This window comes from Eublepharis macularius, chromosome 16, assembly GCF_028583425.1.
Source record: "Eublepharis macularius isolate TG4126 chromosome 16, MPM_Emac_v1.0, whole genome shotgun sequence".
NCBI classification, from domain to species: domain Eukaryota; kingdom Metazoa; phylum Chordata; class Lepidosauria; order Squamata; family Eublepharidae; genus Eublepharis; species Eublepharis macularius.
The window spans coordinates 18,928,470-18,944,430 of NC_072805.1; the positions used below are offsets into that span (position 1 = coordinate 18,928,470).

The 15,961-nt window shown below is 46.6% G+C and overlaps 1 protein-coding gene across 2 annotated transcripts in view; it reads right to left on the reverse strand.

Annotated features, from left to right (window-relative positions):
- Nucleotides 1-1,057: 1,057 nt before the first annotated feature.
- The window catches only part of DOK4 (docking protein 4), a 76,443-nt gene continuing 61,539 nt past the window's right edge, over nucleotides 1,058-15,961 (reverse strand). For both annotated transcript variants that reach the window (XM_055000632.1, XM_055000631.1), the window contains exons 7-9: nucleotides 8,304-8,442; nucleotides 7,833-7,956; nucleotides 1,058-5,645 (exon numbers count right to left, since the gene is read on the reverse strand). In XM_055000632.1, coding sequence (XP_054856607.1) covers nucleotides 5,491-5,645; nucleotides 7,833-7,956; nucleotides 8,304-8,442 — 418 coding nt within the window. In that variant the 3' untranslated portion in view covers nucleotides 1,058-5,490. The remainder of the gene's footprint in view (nucleotides 5,646-7,832; nucleotides 7,957-8,303; nucleotides 8,443-15,961) is intronic.

Here is a 15,961-nt window from a genome sequence, read left to right on the forward strand (position 1 = left end):
AGCCCATAACACACATATTTCCCTGTACCTCATTACACCACAAACCTCTCACCTGTTCTCAAACACAGCTTGACTTTAAAACACAAAACTAGATTAGGGCTAGTGAGTAATGTTTCTTTATTGACTGAGCAGTTCCATTTAAAAAAAAAAACCAAAACATTTTTTGGCAAACCCTTTGAGCTCCTCGTCATCATTTGACCTTGTCTGTGCTTCATATAATCCAGGGCCAGCCTTGCTGAGCTCCCCTGTCCAAGCATTTCCTTGTTCCAACTTTGATTACATCCCTGGCGCTGTGCCGTGCTCTGCATTAATAACCTGGGGTATCCCCCATCCCCTCCTACACACTCCTTTGGTCCTTTTAAGACACAAACATGGAAAAGCACACTTGAAAAAAAATGCTGAAGGTGGTGCCTGGAATTGGGGGGGGGGGGAGGGCTGCACACAGAGCATTTTCCCATACTATGAGGATGTTGGTGCTGTCTCTCGAAGCTTTGAGGGCCAGGGAAGTCAGCTGGATTGGGTCCTGCTGCCCCTTTCTGGTCTGTAAAATAGAGTCCAGCACCTTTAAGACTAACCATCTTTATCGTGGCATAAGCTTTCAAGAGCCTCAGCTGTCTTCGTCAGATGCATAAAGTTGGTTAGTCTTAGAGGCGCTACTGGACTCTTTACTATTTTGCTACTACAGACTAACACGGCTAACTCCTCTGGATCTATGATCTTTCTGGTCTGTGCACTCATGTCTACCAAGACTGCAGTGACAATATATACAGATGCAGAGCTTTTTTTCTGGGGGAAAAGGGTGGAACTCAGGACTGCACAATGACATCACTTTGGGTCAGCTGGAACAAGGGGAGAGTTTTTAAAAGTTTAAATTGCCCTCTTGAAAATGGTCACATGGCCGGTGGCCTCGCCCCCTGATCTCCAGACAGAGGGGAGTTGAGATTGCCCTCTGCACTGCACAATCTAAACTCCCCTCTGTCTGGAGATCAGGGGGCGGGACCACCAGCCATGTGACCATTTTCGCTGAGGGCAATTTAAACTTTTAAAAACTCCCCCCTTGTTCCAGCTGACCCAAAGTGACGTCATTGGCCCTGGGAGCATGCGTACACTTTGCGCGTGCACATGTGGTACCAGGGGCACCACCTCCCGCCAAGAGTTGCCCCCTGTGCTGGCAACCCACTGAGTTCCACCACCTCTTTTCCCAGAAAAAAAAGCCCTGCTAGTCCCTGTTTGCAAAACAGCTTTGGGTTACACCTAGCAGGTTTCCTGCCAGCTCAGGGGGGCAGCAGAATTTCCACTGGTTGTGGAGGAAGCCCCAGAGCCCTCCTGATGTTTTCTCCCCCCCCCCCAACATGGCTAAGACAGACCAAATTATGCTATTCGAAGCAATAGATTTACACTTATACTTTCATTTTCTGGGGGTAGTTTTCTAGGAAGTGTTTGCTATCGATTCAGGATGCTTCCCACATGCTCAGAAGTGGAGAAACGTACATCAGAAAATAGCCCCTCCCTCTTCCTGCAAAGAGTCGATATAATGAATCAAATAACTAACTTTGACGCCCTTTAATGTAACTTCAAATCTCCTGCCTAAAATGGCTGCCTCACTCTAGGGGCCAGCTCTGGAATAACATCAGGTTGAATATTCTGAACAATCCAGATATCGCCCACAAGCCTTTTCGGAAAAACCACCTATACAACCCTTCAGTGTCACACACACCCTATCTCAGCACTGCATCTATGAAGCTGGGGGTGGGGGCTGCACTCAATATGGGAGTGAAAAAGCAGGGGGGAAAGCATAGACTGCACCAGTTCAGTCTTCAGGTGTGTGAGTGAGAGGGAATAAATTTTTTTTACTACTCCCAAACGTAAACACCCTTCAAGCAGAAAGCCAGCACAGGTGGGAGAGGTATCTCCCTCTTGTGCTAGTTTTCTACTTAAAGGGATATATTCTATAGGGGGGGAATTTAATAATAGAACTACCCACCCACCATCATGCAGTTCACTTGGCCACTTCTGTAATCATTGTAGTTGTTATCACGAGAAAAATGAGAGACCCTGGCGTTAGGGGAAGCAAGGCTTATAGAGCACTTTCCCCTAGACTGAGGAGCAGAAGGGCCTTGTTTCTCAGAAGCAGGTTTGGACTAAGGAATACAGCCTAACACTAGGGGTGCAGGTTGAAAAAGAGAGATCATGGAGCATGGAAAAAAATCAGGCAGTGGGGAAAAACTCTTGGGATGGCCTTTGGCTTAAACTGCCTTAGGAGTAGTGGGTTGCTAGCTTTATTTATGGGGGTTACATTCTACCTTTGGCTCAGAGAAGATAACCACGGTAACTACAAGAAGGCAATGCGTACATCAGCAGAGCTACCTCTGCCCTCTCAATCTCCAAGGATTCCTCACAGAGAAGGATCCACACACCCCACTCAAGCTAGAGCTCTGGCAAACCACCCCAAGAGGCTCAAGTTCCATAAACATGGCACAACGACCAGAAATGGCTGCATGGTGGGGCTTGCCAGGACCAGGTTGGGAAATTCCTGGAGATTTTGGGGGTGGAGCCGGGAGGGGGCAGGGGTTGAGGAGGGGAGGGGCCTCAGTGAGGTATAATTCCATAGAGTTCACCCATCAAAGCAGCCATTTTCTCCAGGGGAACTGATCTCTTTGGCTTGCAGATCAGTTGCCATTCTGGGAGCTCTCCAGCTACCACCTGGAGGCTAGCAACCCAACACACACACACACACACACACACACACACACACACACACACACACAGAGCCTAAGATTGTTGTGAGCCACTGTGGGTCTCCACTGATGAACTGTATATACATGAATAAATAGTCTGATATGAAAATGGGCAGCTCTTTTAACGGCCAATTATGGGCACGGAGGTGCTCCTATTCTCAACAAACATTGCAAACAAAGCTCTTCAGGGCTGATGGATCTCTCCTCCAAGATTCTGCCCTTTAAAAGATTTTTGAAGTTGGAACAAGACAGCTTGGACAGTTGATGGCCTCTCCCCTTTTTTGGAATTTTTTCAGCAGATCTGCTAGGAAAATTCTTTCCTTTTTCCTCACGTAGACACAGGATCCAAAAACACAGTTATTTACACGTGACAGACCACGATAGTATAAGTTAAGTACCTCCAGCATTAATTTTTGTCTTAAAAAAAGAACACAAAAAAACAAAACCACGATACCAAGGTTTGTTACTACAATAAAAAGATAGCCCTTCTAAAAGGTATTCAATAAATAGTAAAACTAGAAAAATCAATTGCTTTTTGTGTGAGTTTTAAATGTCAGCATAGGAAAAAGCCAACCACAGCGTGAAAGTGTTTCACTCCTTTTTCTTTACTAACTAGCTAAGGGGAAGGAGAAAATGCAGAAGGCAGAAGCAAAGGAAAAAATGGCTGAAATCTTTGCTGGGATAAACACTGGCCTTTGGAGCGGAAGGATCAGAGAAGGGTTAGAAAACTAGGTTACCAAATGACCAGGAAAAATCTAGTTTGGCCTGCTCCTGCAGCTTCAGGAGTGGCTCAAAGAGCAGACATCGGCGGGTTAAACGTTCCCTTACTATTGAGATAAGCGTCTGCTAAGGCCCGCAAATTAAGCCCCCGATAAAGGTGCAGGGTTAAGGCTTGGTTTTCCACTCATAAAAAGAGTTGGCAACTTGATAGCTAACTGTCTTCACAGTTGCTGGGATATCCCTTAAAGAAGAGGCAGCAGCTACTGGCGTGGGGTTGAGGGAGTGGAGTCTAGGAAAAGAAATAGTCGTTCCCCCCGCCACCCGCCCACCCCTGGCACCCTGGTGAGCAACTGATTGTCTCCAGCCAGTCAAAGGAAGGTTCAAACTAAGGGCCAAACTACAAGTGACGCCTGACACTAGTTGGACACTTGTCAGCTTCCCTCAAGTTTTGATGGGAAATGTAGGCATCCTGGTCTTGCAGTTTGGCTGTCCGACTGCTGTCCAATGGACTTTTCAACTGTCACTTGTCCAACATACCGCCAAGCTGCCTACATTTCCCATCAAAACTTGAGGGAAGCTGACAAGAGTCCAACTAGTGTCAGGCATCACTTGTAGTTTGGCCCTAACTTCTGCACCATGCAGAATATTCAGAATGGGGTTTGGCAGGCCTGTTGGAGGTATACAAAAGATGCAGCAAATGGCACAGGCCCCTGCCTGAATGTTCAGCTTTGCCTTGAGGAGGGGGTTGTGGAAAGAGAGGAGAGACTGAGGCAAGGGAATCTTCTCCTAGAGCAAGGGCAACAAGAAGTTTTTCATAAGCCACTGCTAAACAAAGCAACCGCAGCTGGGTCCCCCACACAATATTTGTGTGGAATCGGCCTTGTTTGGATGGGCCACGTGCATATTTCTTTTATATAGCACCCAAACTTGAAATTGGAAGGTGAACCCACCCTTGCAATTAGCGATCTGTTCATAAATATCACGAGGGACAGCTGACACACGCACAATTGAGTGAAACACCTTCACCACCTGTCCTGAGTTGGCAGCCCCACACTGAGACAGCATGCGCCTCCCCCCAAAAGGCCAGGGGGACGGAGACTTGTGCAATAGTCAGAGCCCAGAAAGAAAACCGCACTCTCCTGAGACATCGCAAAAGTCTACTGTGTGTTTGCGTGCACGCAAGAGCAGGTTTACATGTTTCGGAGCAGGGCAAACCTCGCTCTGACTTTGAACTCGCAAAGTTCCCAAGCAAATCCTTTAGGGCCAAACATGCTCGTTTTCACTCACAGGACTGTGGCAAAGGGCAGGACTGCTCATCTTGTTTAGTCTTTGACCACCTCGAGGCCAGGGTTACGTTGGAGACAAGTGTTTCCCAGAAGAAGCCAGGCTGTTCTGTAATATGACCTTTGTTTTCTACAGGCCTTTGCTGGCGAGTTTTCCTCACAGGCCACTAGACACGAGGCCTTCTTGTCTCCTAGAGAACCCAGTCCTTCTGCTCTCCAACTCCAATTTGGGAAGCTTTTTTTCCCTTCTTGACTAAATGTTCTCCCCTTTGGTCTGTAGTTGCAGTCCCTACAAAAAGAAAAAAAAAATCCCAACCCACCCTCGGACCGTTTAAAAATTTCGCCTTCGTGGCTACGAAATGTGCATTTGTGTGAGAAAAAAAAGACCCCTCTTGATATATAGAATATGCATAAGCCATAGTATATATTTAAAATCATTTTGACAATATATAGCGACGTCCTCCTCCACCTCTCTATGTTCTTGTCCTCATGCCAGGCCTAGCAAGATTTGACCCGCTGGGCAGACGATTCTGGTCCAACGCCTGAATCTGGAACGTTTTCCACAGAGCTACTTCTGTGCAAATTCCACCCCCTTTTCCTGCAGCAAAAAACTAGCTGTCCCCAAACCACAGCCCCCTCATAAAAGGAGGGAAACCAGGCACTGGAGTACAAAAAAAAAGTCTTAGGTGCCGAGCGCACACTCCTCTTCGATAGAGCCGAAATCCCGACCCCTTCCCTCCGGGGCCACGTCAGTGGGAAGCAGGATTGGCGTCTTTGCTTTCATTCTTGTTGTTTTTGGGAACGTTTGGCTTCAGTAAGATGAATCTGTTCAGGAGGTCGGTCTCTGAGCTGGCTTGGGGCCCCGAGTAGGCATCGCCTGCGGACCAGACAGCGGAACCAGTTTCTATTTGGAGAAATACATCAGTGTTAAGAGGAACCCGGATAAGGGGAGATTTTTTTCCCCAAATAAAGGAACAAGCAAGTTCACAAGAGGAGAAGTCATAGTAATAAAGAGGGACGTGACAGAGGTCTCAAGTAATTGTGTGGACAGAGAAACTATCCTCCCTTTCCCTCAACACTAGACATCAAAGTCACCCTCTGAATCCAAACGGCAGAAGATTCCAAGACAGACAAAAAGGAAGTCCTCCTTTACAAACTGGGTAGTTGCCTTGCGGAACTCATTGCCACAAGATGCAGCAATGATCAATGGATGAGGGGGGCATATTTATGGACGATAGGTCTATTGGTAGCCAAATGAGGCTTCTGGGTTCAGAGGCAGCATGCCTCATTGCCAGTCCTCCTTTACAAACTGGGTAGTTTCCTTGTGGAACTCGTTGCCACAAGATGCAGCAATGATTAATGGATGGGGGGGCATACTTATGGATGATAGGTCTATTGGTAGCCAAATGGGGCTTCTGGGTTCAGAGGCAGCACGCCTCATTGCCAGATGCTGAGGAGGAAAAAAAACACCCATGAGATCAGCTGCCCACATTGTCCCATGGTATTAAATTCAATGTTTGAGTCAAGGCATACACAGCCAGGAACCTTTCATGTGCATTTCTCTAAGCACAGCCATAAAGAGAGGTTTGCTGTGATGCCAAAATGTAGCCAAAGTTTGTGAAGCACTTTGAACATTCCAACTTATAGGACTGACGCAACACATTTAAACATAGGCAATCTTGGATTCCTTTCATTATTGCTATTATTATTTATGATCTCAATGAACCGTTATGAAGTCAGACTCCATCTGGTCGAAAGTTAAGCACTTTGAAGTCACATTGGTTTCCACGGAAGGGATTTAAGGGCATACTTAGCTCTCTCGCTGAAACTGGGACTTTAAAAAAGCACTTTACTTTGGTTAGATTGTATCCATTATGTATTAACAGGTCAATAAAATATTTAATAATGGTTGGGCATGCAAGATAGCATCACAATGCTGCATTAAACGAGACATGTACAGCTTCCTTTATCCTGATCCACCTACCAATGTAAAGCATGGGATGACTTACTGGCAAATTCACAGGTTGGATTTGACTAAATGAACTTAAAAGAGAGCCCTGCTAGATCAGACGCAAAATCCAGTTGGTCTAGCATTCTGTGGCCAGCCAAGAAATCACAAGTGGAGTATGAAGCTATTTCCTGCATGATAACTGGTGTTCAGAGATCTGCCTCCAAACATGGAGGATCCATTTAGTGATTATGGCTGGGAATAAGAGACACCCTCCATGCATTTCTCTCCCCCCACCCTTAAAGCTATCTAAACCAGTAGCAACCACCCTGTCTTCAGCAAGGCAAAGCAAATTCCTTATGTATTGTCTACAGTTGTCTATCCTAAATTCATGGGTAGTCAAGTTTCATGATCTCGAGTTCCAGTTTCGCTTTAGCCTGTAAAACAATTTAATCAGGCCCAAAATAGCCTGATCAGATTTATTCAGAAATGAAAGTAAACAACTCCATTAAAAAAAAATCTCAATTCAAATCCACAAACACAAGCTGCAGTTCTACTCAGTTCACCCCAAGAATCTTTGGGGCTCAAGCATGCTGCAGTAGGGTATCAGATGATCCCATGCAGGTGCTTTGTAGCAGTCCAGGGACCCCCAAACTTTCTGAGCCTGCAGGCACATTTGGAATTCTGACACAGTGTGGTGGGTGCAGCCACAAAATGGCAGCCACAAAATGGCTACTGAAGGAGGCGGAGTCAGCCACAAGATGGCTGCTACAGCTTTATCTTCAGTCACATGGTAAAGATCCTTTTGCTGTGGAAGTTGCTTCTGCCAAAGCAATGATTTTTTAAAAAATCTACACAGCAAATACAATCTCCAATGGCCAATCAGAAGCCATGTTTGGCAAAAGCCCCTCCTGGCCCCAACCACTTTCTAAAAAACACTTGGCGGGCACCAGGAAAGGTGTTGGCGGGAACAAAGTGTAGCAGTCAGTAGCTAGATAGGGGAAGGGAAGAGATGCCCCATGTTCTTCCCTGATCTACATAACTGTAAAAGAAAAACCCATATACATATGTGCTAGTAGAGAAAGAGAAGGGTTGCGAATTCCAGGGAAAGGCCAGATTCCACCAAGCTGCAGAGAAACTCACCTCCATAGTTAGAGGATTCGGCAATATTCTGCGAGCCGGTGATGTGGTGCCAGTAGGCGCTGCGTGGCAACATGGTAGTAGGGGTACATGGGTAGGAATAGTGTTCTGTGCCCTTGTTCAACAGCTGGAAGAGAGGAAATCACATGTGAACTGCATAATTCTTCCCTTGCAATAAGGGGGAAATTATAGGAAGGGCTAACATTGCGACTCTCTTCGCGTGAGCTTCCTCGTGTAATTCGTCTCTTGTAGTTTAGCTCTTAGTAATGTGTAGAGAGACTCTCAGGGCCAAGCTACAAGTGACAAATGACACTTGAACGGCAAGCGTGTTCCTCCCTGTTCACTTGCCCTCCACTCAATCCACTTGCCGTTCCAGTGTCATTTGTCACTTGTAGCTTGGCCCTCAGTGCTCAAGGGTGAAACAGATAACCCCCCACCCACCCTCATATCACCCCTTCGGAGGCGGAAACTCACCCGCACGTTCTTCTCCATCTCCAGCAGAACCCGCTTGTGCTGTTCGGCTATGGCCAAAGTGGCGCTGTGCACTCGCTGGTAGATCTGCTCCCCTTCCTGAGTCTGGAAAGTATACAGTCCTTCACCTGCGTCACACATCCTGCAGAACAGAACAGGGGATCATTTCGTGACAGGTCAGAAGGGAGGACACAGAGAAGCGCCTGATCCCTCCATCACAAAAGTGCTTCACGAGACTCATATGCAAGAGGCAGGCCACTCATGTCCCACGTTTCCCACTCATCTGTCCCCCCTCCGCTTCCCACCACCAAATGCCCATGCCACTTTCTACCCAACATTTCACACATCAACAAAAATGTACCATGTCACAGACTTCCTCATCCCAGTGCCTCAGTGACTTTCTCTCTACACAATACTTTTTAGCACGTGTTCTTCACATGTTGGGAGACACGACGTTAGCCGTCAAGCAGCGAGGGTGGCAGGATAAAAGCTCCAGAAGGGGAGACAGTCTGGAAAATAGGAGGCGGCGGAGGGCTATGAAAGAATCCATCCCCACTGGAGTGATCTCCACCGGCTCTGTCTTTCAAAACTACGCTTCCCAGCTAACATTGCGTCTCCTGACATTTGACAGACACGCGCTCCAGCATCTCGTGTGGAGAGACTCTGAGACCCTTTCTTTCACTGGTATGCTGCCCCACCTGGGGAGCTGAAGTGGGGAAGCATGTTCTCTATTCCTCCAACGACCCTGCAAGGTAGGCACTGGACTCCTTCTGTGTAGCATGCCACCACCCCTGGAAGTTTGTGCCCTGTATCAAGGAATCTCCCTTTGTGCCACTGCAGCTCCCCAGGAGAACAGCTACCTCCAAGCGGTATGAATCAGCACTGACCTGTGGTCAGGGCATGCAAGGAGGTATCACTGCAATGATCTTTAACTAAATAACTTTATTGCTACATGTGGAGAAACGCCATTCTGTTTGTGGAGTTAATTTTCTATGGGCTGCAGAGGGGAGGGGCCAGTTCTGGAGTAGAATGTGATTGGAGGGAGAGCGAGTCAGTTGGTGGAGGGGAGTTGGAAGTGGACAGTTGGTGGCTGGAGAGTGGAGGGGGAGATGGCTCTGAGGGGAGGGGGAGATCTAATGTAACCCCAGGTATCAAAGGATCGGGCCTGCCCTACACAACATCTCATTAGGGCATGAGGGAGAGAGGATAGGGGTTTCTGTTTATGCTTTATCATTCCTTCTGTTCACTGCATATTTGCCTGTGTATAGTTAGAAGTTAAATAAATGAGTTTTGGAATTTATGAAGGAAGAAAGCTCTTCTGTTCCACAGAGTCCCCCAACCACTTGGGCCCACTAGCAGAGGTTAGGAGGCTGTCCTGCCTAACCAGGGCCCCATACAGGGACAGTAGTGGCAGCAACTACCCGGAGGCAGGAAAGGGAGACAGCCCCTTCAGGTGCCTGGCCAGAGGCGAAAAGGGAGGGGTAGGCAGAGCAGGGGAGGAAAGGCCCCGTTTCGCCACACTACAAAATACCACTATGTAGGAAATCAGGCAAAGGCTAAGGATACATGCTAATGAAAATAAAGGCAGAAAATAGTTACTAGCTAAGACAGTTTCATCATGGCAATTTCAATGTACGCTTAAGCCACACACACACGCACGCTTAAATCATGTACAGGGGGTTTCATAAATACACTTGGCACACTGGCTCAAGCATGTGTATCTTGGCAAGAGTCAGGTGGCATGGGAAACCAATAGGTTCCCGTCTGGTTCTATAAAAAGCCTCTGACCAGAATGCTTGTCTCTGCCTCCTGGCTCACCTGGGACCCACCTGCATCTTAATGTCACCCATTATACACAAATGCATATGTGGAGTCATTATATTATGCAACACACAAAAGGTTATCGTCTAGTTCCATCCAACAGTCCCAAAGCAATCAATGGTTAGAATTTCCTGAAATGGCACCAATGTTTGGGAATAAAAAGCAACGACACTATTTATTCTTTTCTAATCCTACGGGAGAGCCAGGAAAAAGCTTGTGATTATTATTATGGGGACCTCAAGTGCTTCTCCTCTCTATGACCCTGTGAGGTAGGTTAGAGCGCATCGCTGGCCCAAGATCACCCAACTAGTTTCCATGGCAGAGTGGGAATTCGAACCTGGGTCTCCCAGATCCTAGACCAACATCCAGGGCTCATTTCGAGGGGGAACGCACAGGAACGCAGTTCCAGCAGTTCCCCAAAGAGGTCCCATGTGAGGTGGCCCCACCCACCTGACTCTTGGCCATTTTGGGCCCATTTCAGCCTGGATTGTGGCTGAAACGGCCCGGATCGGGCCTCTGACAGGTGGTAGATCACTCTCCTGCTCATCAGTGGCCCGATCCTGACCATTTGGGGGCCCTTTTCAGCCATTTTGGGCCCAATTTCAGCCCTGAATGGCCGGGATTGGGTCCCAAACAGCCAGAATAGGTGATATCAGGGGGTGTGGCATATGCACATCAGTTATACTAATGACACACTTCTGGTGATGGCAAGAGGCGTGGCATATGCTAATGAGTTCCTCCAGCTCTTTTTCTACAAAATGATCCCTGCCAACACCCTAAGCTTTGCACTATTCTAGCACTCGGAGCATATCACGAAGGCCTTTAGACTGGAGCCATCCAATGTTATGCGATCCCTGTCTATTACTTTACTGGTCTCAGGTGGTCTGGCACAGCACATGCTGAGGTTTGCTTATCTCTGAGGAGACAAGAGTCTCTCCACAACACGAATCCCTTCATTACAATGACTGAGGCCTGGATCCAGCTTTCTAACAAGCAAGCCAGCAACCGGCAACAGTGGCCAGCAGATCAGGGAAAACCAATGCAAGACAGACCTCTTGACTGCCATTTTGGGATTCTTCTGCGTACTAATAGTGAGGGGTTTTTTAAACTGGGAAACAAGGAGTCTTGCCAACCATACCCCTACCCTGTGAGATAGAGCTTTAATTGTAGAGAAATCAGATAAAACAGCTCGATACAATGTTTGATTACTTGAAAGTAATTCCACTGAGTTCAGTGGCATTTCCTTCCCAGCAAGAGTGCCTAGGACCAGCGTGTAAGATTTTCCCAGTCATATGGTGTAGGGGTTAGAGTGTCAGATTAGGACCAGGTTCAAATCCCGACTTTGCCGTGGAAGTTTGTTGGGTGACGTTGAGACGGCCACACACTCTCACCCTAACCTACCTCACAGGGCTGTTGTTGAGGATAAAAAGGAGGAGACACAAACTAGATGCTGCTTTGAGTATTCACTGGGGAGGAAGGCAAGGGTACAAATGATGTAAGCATGCACACAGAGCCTACATGCAAGCTAAGGATCATAAAGAATTCATTTGTGAGCAAATCCCTCCATTCTTCCCTCATTTCAAAGACTTGGGATCCTCCCATATTGGGGAAAGAGAGGTGAACGAAGTGTCTGCCTTGCTTTTCTAAAAAGCCCATTAACTATTTGGGAGGGGGGCATATAAAGCTCCCAGAGAAACAAATAGTGTTATTGTCACAGCACAGTCTGTTCCAAGGTCTCAGAGCAGGGCGGGGCTGGAACTGGACGGATTTCTCTAATCTCTGTATAAAAACCAGGCAGAATGAGTCAGTGAAGGTCTGGAATAAAAGGAAAAGATCACATTTCTTTTCCTTTATAGCTGGTAATTAGCTAGAATGGCTAATAGGTGCCGGCTTGGATGGTTTAAATCAACTTGCAGAGTTCAGAAAGGGAGGAAAGTCTGAAAAACTCCTGGGAATAGACTTCTGGCTTCAAGGAGCCAGGTGTTTAAATCCTGTCATAGACGGATAATAGCCCACATTTTAGTTTTATTCTTTATGGGTGGGCTTTCACACTGTGGCTGCTTTTGCCCACCACAATGTGACTTTTGGTCGATCATAGCCGGTACCAATCCACTGACATAGATCCTTATTGATCAAAGTGCAAAAAAATCATTTTTGGTCCAGTGCAAGTTGTTCTGGGGAGACAACAGATGCACATGGATTTGAGCAACGGAGCCGCTGTGGAAATGTTCTCAACCGCATCTTGTTCACTCTCTCTCTCCCTCCAGGATCGAGCTCGAGCGGGAAACCAGTTCCACAGAAGTCTGCAGCACGAGACAGCTGTACACAGTCTGACTGGCTATCAGTGATACGACAAGCTGTTATTTTTAAAAACGAGGGTGCTGAATAAAATTTTCATAAAATGAATACATAGGTATTTTAATATCTTTTAAAAGACAGCCTGCCACTAAAATGCAAAACTGAAGAGAAAACCATAAAAGGCGGGGGGGGGGGGGCGCTGCCCTCATCCTGAAGAGAAGTAATCATAAACATTCTTTCTCCTTCCATCTTTTTCTCCTTTCCTTTTTTCCTTCCCTAGGCCTACCCTTTCCTTCTATGTCCTTCTACTTTCCTTTTCCTTCTACTGTACTACAAATTATGCTGAAGCCCATGGAAGCAAATTAAGAATATAAACAGAAAAAGTCTCTTATAAGGTGTTTCAGTCTGACTGACCGAAAGAGATGAATCCTTAATAGCAAATTATGAACCCGTGTGGCAAATGTGCTCCATACCTATTTTAAATACCTGTTTTTAATTATACAGTTTAGTTACTGCAATAGGTAATTATTTTTGTACAGTCCTGACATACTAAATAAAAATGAATAAATGCCCAGAGAAGCAGCCAAGGGTGGCCATAAGGCACAGGTGTGTGTCTCTCAAAGGCTGACCGAACTTACCTGCTGTTATGTCTGTTATGATAAAGAGATGCAGAATCCCGTGATTAATATTCAGGGAGGCCCGGATCTGAGAGAGAAATTCTTTCTCTGGGAATGAAACTATAAACTGCAGGCTTTGAGGGGCTGAGTTTCCTTTATACAGGCAGATAGGCAGGGTGAAGATGATAATTTGCCCACCTGCCAGGACGTGGCAAGATAGAGGGCTAGTTGATTTGTATAGTGAGTGGGGTTATTAAACATTTGGGATGAGCGCCTTAATTTTATTGGACAAAAGGTGCATGTGGGGATCTGCTCCCAGTTCACGATAGATTAAAGTTTAAGCCTCCCAGCTGGAAAAGGAAAGAGCCAAGGGAGCAAATGGAGTGAAATCTGACTTGGCCAGCCTTTGTTTTCAAAGTTCCTGGGGGCTTGCGTCCATTTCAAGGAAGGGAATGCCAAAGTAACACCAGGGACTGTGCACCCTAGTTATCCTCCCATGTTTTATGTTCTTTTTGTAGTGTTTTGATATCATTTTCCAAAGTCTTGTGCTCTAGTGAATTGAGAGCGTATTTTAGTAAATAAAGATCTATTCTTTTTTTTTTTAAAGATCTCACACTATGGTGACAAATCTTGCTTATGTACCTGACTGCTCATTTCACACACAGAACAGAAACTTCTGCCTGAGTTATAGACAGTTAGCTGGCCTGGGGGGAGGGGTGTACACACACACCCAAACACACATGGCCGCTGTCTGTACCTCAAGCTGCAGGTAGAAAACGGAAAGGTGTAGTTTGAGCAGTGGCATGCTACCCTGTACAATATGAAGGGAGGGGGCAATTGGAGCAAACCCCTCTCACATGCATACAGATTCCAGTCAGCCTCTTAGGCAAGGACCAGAGAAGGGCTCTTTTATACTGTCCATCAGGGGTCATTTCGTAGAAAAAGAGCTGGAGGAACTCATTAACATAACTCATTAACATGTGCCACGCCTCTTGCCATCTCTGTCATTAGTATAACTGATTTGCATATGCCACACCCCCTGACATCACCTATTCTGGCTGTTTTGGACCCAATCCTGGCCATTCAGGGCCGAAATGGCTGAAAATGGCTGAAAAGGAGCCCAAAATGGTCAGGATCAGGCCACTGCTGAGTGGGAGAGTGATCCACCACCCATCAGAGGCCCTATCCAGGCCATTTTGGTCCCAATCCAGGCCGAAACAGGCCCAAAATGGCCAACAGTCAGGTGGGCGGGGCAAACCTGGCATGTGAACTCTTTGGAGAACTGCCGGAACTGCGTTCCTGCGCGTTCCCCCTCGAAATGAGCCCTGCTGTCCTTGTGCCAGTTCTCAACAATTCCTCAAAGACACAGCATGAGTAATAGTTAAGAGTGTCAAACTAGGATCTGGAAGACCAAATCCCTACTCTGTCTCGGAAGTTTTAGGCCAGTCTTACACTTTCCATCTAACCTACTTCACAGGGTAGTTGTGATGATAACAGCTGCTTTGCGTCCCCACTGAGGAGGGGCGTCATGTATGCCTGCCTGCAGTACATGCCATGTGTATGTTATGTGCAACCTATTAATCCTCTGACACTATGGAGAGTTCTGAGTACCTTCCAATGCCTGTTATGTGGAAGTTCAGTGTGTTATCTCTGCTTTGAAGTTAAACACTTCCACTACTGTAGCCAACGGCCTTGAGGCCAGATGCAGCTAGTCTGAATTGTATCTTCCCTGAGAACGGGGATGATTTCATACCCAACTTGCTATTGTTGTCTATTGTAATCTAAACTCTGATACTTTTTGTCTCTGGCGTTCGCGCCAGAATTTCAATGGGCTACTAACCTGGGGGCGGGACATTAACCTATCACTAACCATGATTTCCCTCAATACGTCACTTCTGCCAGTTCCACTGTCTGAACACCTTGAACCTGATAGATTGCTAATAAAAGTTACTTCAACCAAATCATCTGTGTGATTGCTGTGGAGAACTTGCGGATTTACTTGCCAACTGACACTGGGCAGAAATAAAGTAAGCAGGGCTCATCTGGAGGCGGAATGCGCCAGAACAGAGTTCCGGTAGATCTGAAAAGAGGTCATGTGGGTTTTGGCCCCGCCCATGTGATTCCTTTTCCTCCTGGCTGTCCTCATCTTTAGCAGCAGGCAGCAGAGTGAGTGCAAGCCGAGTGGGGCTGGGCTCCAAAGAAACGTAAGCCGCTTTGAATTCATTCTGCTGCTTTATTTTCATTTGTGACTTGTGAGAGAGAGTGAGTGCGTGCATGCAAGCAAGCAGGGCTGGCTCTCCAGAGGAGGGTAAACTGCTTTGAGTTCATTCTGCTTTAAGGAAATACCTGGAGATTTTGGGGGAAATAGGCCTGAGGGGTGGCTGGTGCCTTCTGACACACTTCCGGTGATGTCAGGGGGTGTGGCATATGCTAATGAGATATGCTAATGAGTTCCTGCAGTTCTTTTTCTGGGAAATGACCCCTGGAAGTAAGTATATAAATAAACCAGGGATGAATCCAGTATCTATTTCCAGGCTTCAAAACACACTAACTTCTTGGATCAAGTCAGGGTTTGCCTGGCATCTGCATGGAAAGAAGCCCCACTTTACATGACAAAAGTCACACGCCCTCGAGCGAGTGGCCATTGTGCATTGAGATTGATGTATGAAGGATTCTGATTCATTGTTCTTGGTAACTGCCATGAAGAAGGGGTGCCAGAAATGGGATATTTCTTGCTAGCAAACCCGTTGCGGTTACTAATAATATGTGAGCTGTATATGTACTGTTATTCATTGATAATTGATTGTATGCTGATGAATTTCATTCTGGATTGTACTATGTATTGTATTTGTCTGGTTAAGAAGGTACCATCCCTTTAAGCTAGCACTTTGCACTTTGTAAAAAGAAGTTTACAAGCACTATTGC